General features: G+C 42.3%; 1 protein-coding gene across 1 annotated transcript; it reads left to right on the top strand.

The window, feature by feature from the left end:
- Window positions 1-88: 88 nt before the first annotated feature.
- Window positions 89-10063, top strand: TPMT (thiopurine S-methyltransferase). The gene is made up of 9 exons (XM_081206635.1): window positions 89-238; window positions 2378-2533; window positions 3046-3138; window positions 4756-4885; window positions 5400-5452; window positions 6471-6545; window positions 7443-7528; window positions 8332-8376; window positions 9694-10063. The coding sequence occupies exons 2-9, from the start codon at window positions 2394-2396 to the stop codon at window positions 9804-9806; spliced, it is 735 nt and encodes a 244-aa protein (XP_081062761.1). The 5' UTR covers window positions 89-238; window positions 2378-2393; the 3' UTR covers window positions 9807-10063.
- The last annotated feature ends 2812 nt before the right edge of the window (window positions 10064-12875 follow it).

Raw genomic sequence — 12875 nt, 5'->3', positions numbered from 1 at the left:
AGCTGCAGCTTCCGCCGTCCTCAGCGCGTAGCGGGTGGGGCGAGGGGCGGAGACAATGTAGCCAGGCTCCCGTTTCCTTTCCGCGCCGCGCGGAGAGGCGGAGAGAAGAGCGCGAGCGCGCAGAGACAGAGGCAGCCGCGGCGCGAGCAGGTGTCGCTCTCCCAGGGTTGCCGACGGTGAACCCGGCAGCCGGCGAAGCCCCTCCCTCACCTGGACTCGGCCGTCCTGCCTCGTGAAGGTTAATTTTTAAATAAATTATTATGGTGGTGGTTGTTTTTCTGTCCGGAGAACTCCCTCAGTTGTCTTATGGTGAAGCAGAAGCTCTCCACACCTGAGCGTGGCATTGCTTCTTCCCTCAGCACTTGGATGTGGTTTGGTTTAGTTTATTTCGTGGCATTCCCCCCCCCCCCATTTTTTTTTTAAAAAAAAGCTCTTTGGGGGGTCAGGGGTGCCAACTTGAATATTGTGGCGGCCTAGGTCAGCCGCGCATGGCATGAGCGATCACATGACGCGCCGTTTGAATAGCAATGCCCATCAACTCTGTGGGGGCCCAGACCCCTCAAATATTTTATTGTGGGGGGCCAAAGGCTCCACGGCCCTTAGGAGTTAGCTCCTTTATTTGGGGACACCAAAAACTATACTTTTGCCCCAGTCCCCAAATGGATAAATGTCATGTGCAGCCTTGTGACAGCGTAATGCTTATCAAGAATTGAACCTGTTCTTGCCAGTTCCTAGGGACATAGAGTTTCCCTGGGCTCATCCAGTTGTCCATCGTCAAAGGCAGCCATAAGAGTTTATAGTCTTTCAGGTCAAGTCAGTCACTATCACTACCGCCCTCATTCCTTCTGATAATGAAGTTGGATGTGTGTACATGGTCATGGCCAAGGGGGGTCAGGGAGGGGCCTCCACCCATCACGTAAATCAATGCAAAATACTTTACTAACTGAGGTTCTGCCACCACCCCCAACACAAAGCCTGCCCCCCAGCATAAATTCTGGCTACACCCATGTGTATGCATCAGTTCAGAACTGAAGCAGGACCTCCCTGTAGTGATTTCTGAATTTGGGGGACTTATTTCTGTTGTAAACAAAATCTGCCCTTCTACCCATATGGGGTATCCAAGAGCCCATATAGAGTCCTTACATGGGTTCCCTAGTGGTAGGAAAAAATAACAGAGGCCAACCAGAGAATATTGAGAAGCAAAGCAGCTAGTAAGCCTGATCTTTATTGGCCTGTTGCAACACGCAGGAAAGGAGGAGGACCCCAAACAAAGGTGTGCCTGCCCTTATATAGACATTTTAAATTCCCTGACCTGGAGCTCAAGACCACCCCTTCATACATCATGCATACATCACAGAAGGGGTGTAACCCAAGACCACCCCCCTCAAATATCATACCTACATCACAGAAAAGGCGGTCTACAACAGAAATTTGAACGTTGTTGTTTTTCCTGTCTGTCGGGTTATCTGATAATGCCTTATCTGATTGCCTTTCCTGGTGGTGTGTCACCCTTTGAAACTAAATTCCTGTAACAATGGGAAGGTTCCCTGACCCCCTCCCTCCTTGCAGAGAAAACATTTGGTCAGTTTGGGAGTCAAAAATGGTTTTAGGTCCGTCTTCCTGTGCTGATCTATGTATGTGCTTGGTTGGTACATTTATGAATATTGATTATATATTTAAGACCTTAAAGTTCTTATAACATTTGCAAATAGCAAGCAGGTTTTTTTAATGTCAAAAAATAGTCCAAAAAGAACTTACTGTATATTCAATGAACTACTAGGACCTATGGAAGGGTGAGGGCAGTTGAGCCATGGAATGTTGAAGTTGCCAGTTGAATGAAATGAGGTGGTTTCAGGAGGGTGAGGAAGAAGAAAAGGAGGTGTGTCACCCTCCCATGAACCCTAAACAGCACTATAAGGCTGTTGAGGATGTAATGCAACATTTTGCTGCAAGTCCCCATTGTTCCTTCTGACGCCCGACTTCTAATGTCTGCTTGGAAGCAAAATAGTGCCACTCACTTCCTGCATATGCAAGAGACCACCTGTCAGTTACCTGACATCATACAAACATCAGCCCCACTTGTCAGGACTTCAGAGCGTTGTGCAGGACTTTCAAACAATGTATTTTGCTTCGAAAGGCACATTCTAGGAAGAAGACTCAGGCTGTGCTTTGAGAAGCTATTGTTATATGGTACAAATGATGCTTCTTTGCAGATTGTGCAATGCAATATTTTACAGACATTCCATAAACTTTATTTTATGAACTTAAGCAAGGGGTGGGGAAGCATGTAAACATGTACAAAGATCCTGGCTTAATGGGAAGGCTGGAACGTTCAGTCAATGATTCACAAGTAGTTGCTGTTCATTTTTCTTTGTAGAAAGGTTGCCTGGGCCATGGAAAGTTCTTCAGATACGTTTGGAAAGGATGACTCTGCTGATGCCAAGTTACAAGAATCCAGAGTAGTGACTGAAGAAGAATGGCTGCAGAAATGGGAAACTAACAATATTGGATTTCATAACGAGCAAGGACATCCGTATGTATTCTATCCTCCCATTTTATAATAAAAATTGTTTGTAGAGGTATTTGGCTCTTTCTCACATACACGGCTTGTTTAAAATACTGTGTTGAGGACTTGTTTGTGAGCAATACAGCAATTTGTTCTGAAGTCTGTTAATTCAAGGTGACTAATCCTTCCCATTGTTACAGGGAAGTTTTTAATGTCTGATGGAGCGTGAGAGGCAGAGGGGCACTAATGTCTGATGTTGTATTATGTTTTTAATATTATGTTTTAATATTTTGTTGGGTGTTGCCCAGAGTGGCTGGGATGACTCAAGTCAGATGGGTGGCATTTAAATATTAGTCTAGTAGTCGTAGTTGTAGTAACCTGGATGGTTTCATTTATTGTTTGTTTGAAGCTGCCCTTTGCAATAGTTGCAGTGATTAAAGAATTAAACTTTCCCCTCACTAGCTATGATTATGTTCCACTTGTATACTCAGTCAGTAAAAATAAGATATGCTCTTAAAATAATTTATTTTCTTCTGCAGTCTCCTAAAGAAGTATATGGATATATTTCTCGATGGCAGGAGTGGACTGAAGATATTTTTTCCACTTTGTGGCAAAACCATTGAAATGAAATGGTAAACGACACACCTCTAGCTTTCAGAAATTTATCTTAGTAACTTGCTTTTTAAAGGGGTTCTGCTGGGTTAAATCACAGAGCCTAGGACTTGCTGATCAGAAGGTTGGCGGTTCAAATCCCCACGATGGGGTGAGCTCCCTTTGCTCGGTCCCTGCTTCCAACCTAGCAGTTCGAAAACACATCAAAGTGCAAGTAGATAAATAGGTACCGTTCTGGTGGGCAGGTAAATGGTGTTTCCGTTCTGGCTCTCCAGAAGCGGCTTAGTCATGCTGGCCACATGACCCAGAAGCTGTACGCCGGCTCCCTCAGCCAATAAAGCAAGATGAGCACCGCAACTCCAGAGTCGGCCACGACTGAACCTAATGGCCGGGGTCCCTTTACCTTTACTGAGTTGGAGAGGATACTGCTGCAATTTTAAATGCCTTAATGCTGTGCCTAGTCAATCCACAAGGGAATCCTGTGCATTCCCCATTGAAATGAATGGGATTATGAGCAAGACTATGAGTGCTCAGGCTCTCAGCAGGTTTCTATAGGACTCAGCTGACCATTCCACAACCATAGAGAGGTATGATGCCTGGTGTTTGGAACAAATGGTAACCTGAAAACTGTAAGTTTGGCTATGGCTAATTGTTGTGATGCTGGACTGTTCAGTCCATCCAGATGCAAATGGGTTTGGAGTGCATTAAGGTGGTCTGTCCGTGTTGGGTTCATAATCAAGTTTTTACCCAAACGAATCTCTTCATTTTATTTTTATTTTGTAAGCCACAGACGCTTGCACAGCTTGTTATACATCTCACTTTATATCTGAAAGGCATAGGCAAACACTCAGAAAGAACATCCATGATGTTAGGACGAGAGGCAGATTTAGGAGAGTGCGCACTAGGTACAGAGCCCAGTAGCACTGCAGGAGGTTCTGTTATTTAGAATGGAGCGTGAGAGGCAAATGGGCACTGAATTTTGGGATCCCAGGGTCTTCTACTGTTGGGAAAGTAATGCAAGCATCCACACTTTTTTCATGGAACAGAGCTGGTTTAGATGATAGGGAAGTGACTTTCAAAATTTAAAAGAGAATGAATTAAGCCAAATTTCATTGTGGTCCTTAAATCAGAGAAGATGTCACCACCACACTTTGTATGTATGCATTTCTGTACATGGAGCCTTCCCGTCTTCACAGGGAAACGTGGAGAGCCGATGTATTGGGATTCTGTGCCTTTACATGTCTTCTCCTAGTCATAGGAGCACCTAGTGCACCATTTTCATGAATGCCCAGGGGGCTAACTAAAGATGACTATCAAGTGCGTAAAGAGGTCAGCTTAGAAAGTATCATCTCAGAAAGAAAAGCAGCTTGCATGAAAACAGAAAAGGAGGTGGACACCATCACTCATAGTTTCTCTGCTTCAAATTCCCTACTCCCAGTGGTACACTTCTTTACTTTAAAAAGCATCAGCCCTGTGTTGGGGTTCTCTTGCACATACTTGCCTATCCTCAGACACTGGTGTTTGAGGTGTGGCCCTGCAGAGCACCAGCCACGTAGACTTTGACCATTTTTTCTTTGTCTTTGTTTTAAAAAACAGTAATAAAGCATAAGTAAACTTGCTGTCTTGTCAACACATAGGTTAGCTGACATGGGGCACCAAGTCGTTGGTGTGGAAATCAGCGAAAGTGCACTGAAGGACTTTTTCACAGAACAAAAACTTTCATTTTCGGAAGAAGCCATTCCAGGCATCCCTGGTAAAGTACTGAAGGTGTGTATTGGAGATCAAGGAGATGTTCATTTTAATGTGACTATACCTGATTCGCACTCCCTTAATCAATACAAGAACTGAAATTCAACTTTCTTTGAAAATTTGTATTTCTCCAAATTTCCCGGTGCGGTTTGTGGGAGCTAAAGTATGCATGGAAATGTATATATTAGTAAAAATAATATACAGTACAGGGATGCATTATCAGGAGAAATTTATTGCAAAAATGCATACACTAGGTAAAAGTGCACACAAAAATATGAATTTTAGGAGAAATGCCAACAAAAATGTATACAATGTTTTGTGTGGATTTTTCAAAAAAAAAATTCACAAACTGATGCAGAAATGAGGTGAAATGGATTTAAGTAACTCCATGCATTAGACTGTTTTATGGTTGTCTAACAAATAAAACAATAGTTAATGTTAATTTTCGATTAAAATATCTTACTAATTGTTCTTTCTGCCTTGTTTTATTTAAATAATGCTAACTCAATGTTATCCCTATTTCTCACTGTAGAGCACAACTGGAAATATTTCTTTGTACTGCTGCAGTATTTTTGACTTCACCAGGTAGGAACAAAATGATTACTCTGAATATTTCTGCAAATTAGAATGGTGCTAAGCTCTGTTTGATCTGAACCCATCAAATATTTCCTAAGAAATAAGGACAGACATTCAGAATATGCTGGATAGAGCATATTTTCCATCTTAATGTGGTAATTGCTGATGCATCATTATTTCCAGAACAGGAGGTATCTTTTCCAATTAATTATGATTCAGTTTGCAGTTTGCAAGATTAAATATCTCTTGTGAACACCGAAAGTGCTTCAGTGCAGTTACATGTACACAGATTGCAATACTATTGGCTAAGAATTCTTGGTGCTGCCCATAATCTTTGTAAAACTAACTGTTGACTTCAGTAGTATGTGGCCTGCACCCTCAGACCTGATAGTCAAATTTCCCTAGCTGGGGTTAAATCTCTGATCAGTCAATTTTGTTCCTAAATAGAGTGGACTGATTAGGTGGACCGAATTATGATCATCTCCTTTGTTTCAGCATGAGATCTTTAAATAGCATTGTATTAGTTTTACTCTCATCATTCTGTTTAGTAACTTAAGGAAATTCCTGGAATGACAGTTTCCATCTCCTCATCTCAGCAGCTCCCTGCATGTTCTGTACACCCCAAAAAGCCTCTAAGGAGGATTGGACGTCCTCTTGAACAATGTGGGGTGGAACACGGGGGATTGCTGAAAGGGGAAGGATAAGTCAAAAGCAGAAAAAGTTCATTCCATGAACTTGTTTTTGTTCATGGAAGGCGTAGCCACTTTCATATGGGGCGGTTGCTTTCCTATGTTTACAGGATGCAGCCTGTTCATTTTGACCTTCAGCTTCATTGAATGCTCTGGATGAAAATCCCAATTGCATCATCTGGGTGGCTCTTGCTTAAGCAGACTGAGAGCTCTGTGCAGTAATTTAAAACCCCACTGCTTTTTTATGCAACATCTGTCTTTCCTGTCTAGATCATAAAACTGTGGTTGTTACAGCTTCTGATATGCAATGCTTCCTCCCTCTCTCCTCCTTCTTGTAGCGCCATCACTGGCAAGTTTGATGCGATTTGGGATAGGGGATCTCTAGTAGCTGTTAACCCTTGTGACAGAGAACGGTTAGTAACTATCGCTGAAATTTATGCTCTGTTGATGTTGAGACCTACTATCCTTTGCTAAAAGCCTCTGGCTTTAAGGAAAGAATAATTTCCTCTTTGGCATCACTGAATAACTTATACAAGCCACTCTGCCACTTGAGGCTACTCAAGTTCCGTAATACCCAGTTCCATAATAAATGGAATAGCAATGGAAATCCCTGGCTTGTTGAAATTAAGCCTAAAGCAGTTGCCTCACACACCAGTCCAACAGTGCAGGGGGATTGCACAGGCAAGGGGCCACATGGAGTGTGGGTGAAGCGCTCATTTTCAGGCCAGAAGGCCTGACCTTTTAAGGGACTCTGGTTTTGCAAATGGGGCAGGGCCTACGAGAGGTGAACTGGAGGCAGAGGCCCAGGTTTGTCCATTTCCCATTCTGTAACAATACTCTGTACTTTGTTGTTACAGAGCTCCACTAAAGATGAACCCACCAATATCAAAGTTTTGTGCTAGATTTTGGGAGATAATAGAGCTTTGTTACAGTGGCCCTGCAATGGAGATTTGTTACAGTGCTGGGGCAATCCTTTCTTTGTTAGGGAGATTGCTTGTTAATGGCCCAAAATGAGCATGTTTCCTTGATGAGAACAAATGCCCAGATAGGTTTGCAAGGAAGAAACTGAGTGGAGTAGCAAATCTGCTACTGCCATAGAAGTGCAAATGCCTCTTTTCTCCAGTTAGCATTTATCTCTTTGTAAATAAACCAAGTATTTTTAAAAGGCCGCAAAACTCAAGTTCCCTCTCCTCCAAAGGGAACTGAATTCAGGAAGGTCTTACTGCTTGGGGAAGTGGGAACTGTGTGATTGTGTTAAAATCCACTGCCTGAAGTGACACAATGGTTGGGCTTCTTAATTTTCTTTTTAGCTATAGCCAGTTGATATTATCACTAATGGACAGCAGGTGTCATTGTCTACTAGCAACCTGCTTATATGACCCAAGCAAACATAAAGGTAAGATATTATGACTGAACTCCATCTTGACATTGTGAAAATCCTACTTATGAATCATGCAGCCTGGTTTCTTGGGAAGGGGTGACCTTTTGTGACTAGAGATGATAATGAAACTCAGGCATGGACCCAACATGAGATTTTGAGGCACACACGTTCAGCAAGACTGAAAAGTCAGGTTTCCCAAATGTCTGTTGGTCTGTGATCCCAGCGCACATTTGATTTTCCCCATTATTACTTGCCTACTTTTTCATTCTAAAATTGTGCTCCAGGCAACTTATAAAAATTCTAGTTAAAATACAACGGAGAAGGTTGTAGCTCAGCAGTAAAGCATCTGTGTTGCATGCAGAAAGTCCCAGGTTCAATCCAGGGCTGGAAATGGCCCTGTGTGAAATCCTAGACAGCTGCTGCCAGATGTTGTAGACAATGCTCAGCATAAGGCAGCTTTCTATGTTCCTAATTCAATGCAAAAACAAGATAGCAGGTCAAGGGATAACAACATAAAAGAATGCACAGTCCAAGTGTTTGTGGATTTCTACTGCCAGTTGATTTCAAAAAGATGCAACTAAGGTTAATATTTAGGGATCAGGAGCAAGCCACTGTACAAGACTTACCCATGCAATTTCCCACTTTCTCATAAATTGCACCCATCCTTCTTAACTAGGTTTGGCGGTACAAGTGGCCCTCACTAAACTGTCTTGAAATTGAACAGGTTGCATACGTAAACTTGTGTAGGGTTCTTAAAGTGAGTTTATAGCCATACTTAGTTTGATTTCTCCTTATTAATTGGTTGGTTTCTTTTTCAGGTCCACCCTTCTATGTTCCTGATTCTGAAGTGAAATATTTATTTGGTGAGTCAGCTGAACAATGGTTTTGACTTCTGTCAAAATGCATGTGGCAGACCCAGCGTGCATTCACGATGTAGGAGCAAACTGGGTGTTTTTCCACTGACAAAAGACAGTGACGCTGTTTGAGAATGTTTGCTTCCTAAGCAGAATCCGATGGCATTGGAGTCTGAAAATAGACACCAGAAATGTATCAGAGCCCTCAAAAACCATTACTTCCCCAATTTCTTTTTTCTGCTGATTATTTTGTGCTAGGGAAAAGAAACTTGAACCTGCATGTCTAGTCTAACAGATCCTGTCTCCTTGTGATGCAAGGTTACCTTCAATATGGAGCCCTAGTAATTTAACCTAAATTCTTGGACCATTCCTTATTCTCTTTAAATGTTTCAGATTGCCTACCTGCACATAAAGGTGGCATCCTTCATTTTGCTTCTCCCTAATTTCTTTAGACAATGCCTGCTCTGTGGATTTGAGCATGGTGGTGCTGTTTCAGTTTCATCTAAGTCTGGCTCCAGCCTGTGCAATCTGCACATCGTCACACAATTCTCTCCACTGCTATCAGCAGATGCAGGAGTTATACCCTAATAAAATGCTGGTTCTGCTATCCCTGTCACTGCCAGGAGTGCTGTGGCTGCCTACTCTGGTTTCTTACTGCACAATATGTGCACAGAGGGTAATGTGATCACTGTATACAAGTATCACAGTGTTTGTAAATGTAGCCTCACTGTGTGTGTTTGTATCCCATAGCACTTTTATCATATACATGAACAATGCAGCGTGCCTTTTTGCTCGCGTGATTTGGAGTCAAACTCTGCAGGCAAAGGAACATATTTCACCTGCCTTTAGATTAACCACAGTTTGTTGGGGATGGATGACCTGACAAGCAGCAGCTAATCTAAACTGGAAGGAAAAGCTTCCAAACTCCTCATGGCTACACGGAAGAAAAAGGTGGGGAGCACACTAAACTTGATGTGGCTAATTCTCATCATGCTCAACTATGATTTGACTCAGGGGTAGCCAGTGTGGTGTTCTCCAAGTACTGTGGACTACCACTCCCATATCAGTTCCAGCCAGCATGGGATGATGGGAGTTGTAGTCCATCACCTCTGAAGGGCGCCACATTGACTAACTTTGTTTCAGCATGGCATCCAAATGAGACCATTCATGGCTGTTGCGAGGGCTTAACTTCTACTTGCTTAAACGAATGAATGGCCCAAGTGAGAAGACTTTGTCTCTACCAAAAATTATCCCTGGCAAAACACAAAGCAAGCTTTACTTGTCCGTCTCTAGATCAGTAATTTCTTGTTCTTACTTTCCTTTCAGGCAAATCCTGTGATATTACATGTCTTGAAAAAGTCGATGGCTTAGCAGAGAGGCCTAAGAAGTGGGGTTTAGATTACTTTTGGGAGGTGCTATACATGCTTGTGTTAAAATAGCCAAGAAAGATAATAAGCATCTTGGGCTGCAGGTCTGTACTCAATTACCTTGAAATAAGTCCCACTGAATGGAGAACTCTTCAGAGTAAACATGTATAAGATTTTCCTGTTAAAAGTGGGAGGGTGCAGCTCAATTACTAAACATTTGAACATTATTCAAAATGAATAATTCTCTAGCTGTTAGATTTGACTTCTAAAATCTGTACTTCAAACTCATTTTATGTGACTTTCCATATAAAAATCACATTATTTTTGTCTGTTTTGCCTTCTGAATTATTTCACTATAAATACAGTTTTGTAAAGTTGCCAACCTCAGCCTTTTTCTATCTAGTCCTCAAATAATGCAAAGAGGCAGTCTCCTTAGCCATATTAATGCTCATCAGCAGACATGTATAGGGTTGCTATATTCAGAGAGATGTATTGTTATGTAATTGCCAGCTTTCCAGTTTTAGGAGATCCTTTCACAAGGTCTGCTTCAATTTAAGGAAAGGATACTGGTGACGTACTGGAGTTAAGAGTTGTTGCTGTTGTTTTTTGTACCGTTTTTTGTTTACAAATGTACAGGTTGAGCAGGAGGAAGCAAGCACACCCCCAGATAGATTGTACTACTTTTGTGACAGCATCAGTTCATCCCTAATATCTGAGAAATTCCTAGCCCCACATGTCACCACCAAAATCAGCAATACTGAAGGTAAATTATTAGCAAGCAGTGGAAAACTTTATACTCATTTGATTTCTGTAGGTTACAATGGAGACAACTTCAAGCTGTCAATTTCAAGGTACAGTCTAGGCGTAGTGAACACATCCTAGTGGAAGCTGCTTTACTTTATGTCGAAACAAAATAAAAAAATTCCTTCCAGTAGCACCTTAGAGACCAACTAAGTTTGTTATTGGTATGAGCTTTTGTGTGCATGCACACTTCTCAAGATACATACTTTATATGGCATTCATACCTGCTATGGGTACATGTGCGTTTCCTACAGCAAACATGTAATGTGTAAGGGTAGACAGAGTTCTGCTTGTTTGAAACCTTTTTACACCACTCTTCAGTCAAAAAAGCCTCTCAGTACAGCAGACATAAGCTTAATCATAAAAAGTAGCTCCTTCCCACAGAATTACAGTGGAAAGCACCTGATACAAAAGGAGAAATGGATGAGGAGTAAAGGGTGGGAGGGGGGAAGAAGCAACAAAGTCAGGCACCAGCTCCTAAAGTTACAACATTATTACAATGGTTAAGAGAGTGTAGGAGCCAAACGGAGCTGGCCTCTCAGCAGAGCCACTTGACAACACAGTGAGCATTTTCAGGGGAACGGCAGCAAATCAAGGCTTCCTGGTGTGTATGTCTGCTCCTCTTACTGTACTTTCACTAAGGTTTCCTGAAATAGCCATAGGAAACATGAAAGTCATATAAAAGTGTGAAGTGCTTCTGATTCAGAAACCTTGAATGGATCAAACCACATGAGGTATATAGCCACTCCTCCTTTGCCTCACTGAGTTATCACTTAAACCAGGCGCTCCCAATTTATTTGGGGCCCACTACCTGCTTGATTCCATAAACTCATCCCCATTGCCCCCTACCCTATAAAAAGCATTATCCAGACCCTGTAAGGATCCCACTAGGAAGATAATAACACAATGAACTTCAAAACAGTGACAATTAATTGTAGCATTGGATTCAGAATCCAGTTAAAACTAAAATTGGTTAACTTGATCCAGTGATACTAGCTATTCAAAGTCTGATAGTCTAGGGTTGCCATATATCTGGACTTATCCAGAATACCGCATTTATCAGCAGTGTCCTTGCGGAAATCAGTCAAATGTCTGGGAAAATTCGGATGTATGTCAGCAGTGCCGATCTTGCAGATTTCCCCTTAAAGTGACTTCGGCAACTTGCCACTGTCCCCTTTCCTTTTAGCAGCCTCCTTTGGGAACCACTGGCTTAAACCAATAGAACAGGGCAGTGCAGGCATTATTAGTTCAGTTGCTAGAATGGCTGGTGTCATTCATTACCTGAATTGCCTTGTGTCTATATGAACCCTTCTGATTCAGCTGTTCCCTCTGCTTCTGCCATTCCATACCTTTATTACAAGCGTCTTTTTCATACTGTGAAGAAAACCCTGCAGCTGAGGAAACAGCTGCTGCCACAAGAGCCCTTTCTTTTGCCGGCGGGGGGGGGGGGGGATTGAGAGGGACCAGCCAGGAGAAGCAGCTGGTGGCACATGTAGCAAGAAAGCACTTTCCCCCCTCTGTATTCCATCCGGGTGCTTTTCCACAGGAAAGGGGAGAAGCATTCTGTCAAGGGCAGGATGGTGTTCATGCTGTTTTCTTTTTTTAACAGTTTGAACATTCACAAGACGGGGGAAAAAGGCTGCCTGTCATTTGAAAACAGTGCCAAACAGGCCTGGGATGGTCACTTGGCTTGAATGAGCAACTAAGTTGAGATTATGTCAAGAATGGCAACTTACCGTATTTTTCGCTCTATAACACGCACCCGACCATAACACACATGTAGTTTTTAGAGGAGGAAAATCCGTAGGCATGCCACCCGTAGGCATTCCCTCCATAACACACACAGACATTTCCCCTTACTTTTTAGGAGGAAAAAAGTGAGTGTTATGGTGCAAAAAATACGGCAAATGAGGCAGGGCAGGACTTCCTTTAAAAAAAAAAGGACAGTTGATTGGTAAACCATTATTCACTCAAGCCCACTATGAAGGTCCCTTGGAAGGCATGGAAATAGTATTTTGTCCATGGGAAAGGCGTGGGAATTTAAGGTACAACAGGCGTGGCTAGGGTTCTTCTGTGCAACCTCCCAAAAGCTTTGTTAAAACACACACACACACACACACGAGGCTCTGTGTTTTTTAATCAATTAAAATATATCTGAAGTGATCCAGTACATGTCAAGCTGCACTCACACCCACACAAATATTCTGTCTGCTATGCAACGGTTAAAAGAATAGTATTAATACTACTACTAATAATAATAATTTATTTATTTATACCCTGCCCATCTGGCTGGGTTTCCCCAAGCAGCTCCCAACAGAAAATAATAATAATAATAATAAT

Source organism: Podarcis bocagei (genome assembly GCF_964188305.1).
Source record: "Podarcis bocagei genome assembly, chromosome: 8".
NCBI lineage: Eukaryota > Metazoa > Chordata > Lepidosauria > Squamata > Lacertidae > Podarcis > Podarcis bocagei.
This window is presented reverse-complemented; position numbering and strand designations above follow the sequence as displayed.

What these genes read in the sequence shown, in the direction of transcription:
- TPMT (XM_081206635.1), top strand. Translation starts at nt 2,394, where the DNA reads ATGGAAAGTTCTTCAGATACGTTTGGAAAGGATGACTCTGCTGATGCC. An exon ending in CATAACGAGCAAGGACATCC is followed by an intron (nt 2,534 to 3,045) that starts GTATGTATTCTA and finishes TTTCTTCTGCAG; the next exon opens with TCTCCTAAAGAAGTATATGG. An exon ending in AAAACCATTGAAATGAAATG is followed by an intron (nt 3,139 to 4,755) that starts GTAAACGACACA and finishes GTCAACACATAG; the next exon opens with GTTAGCTGACATGGGGCACC.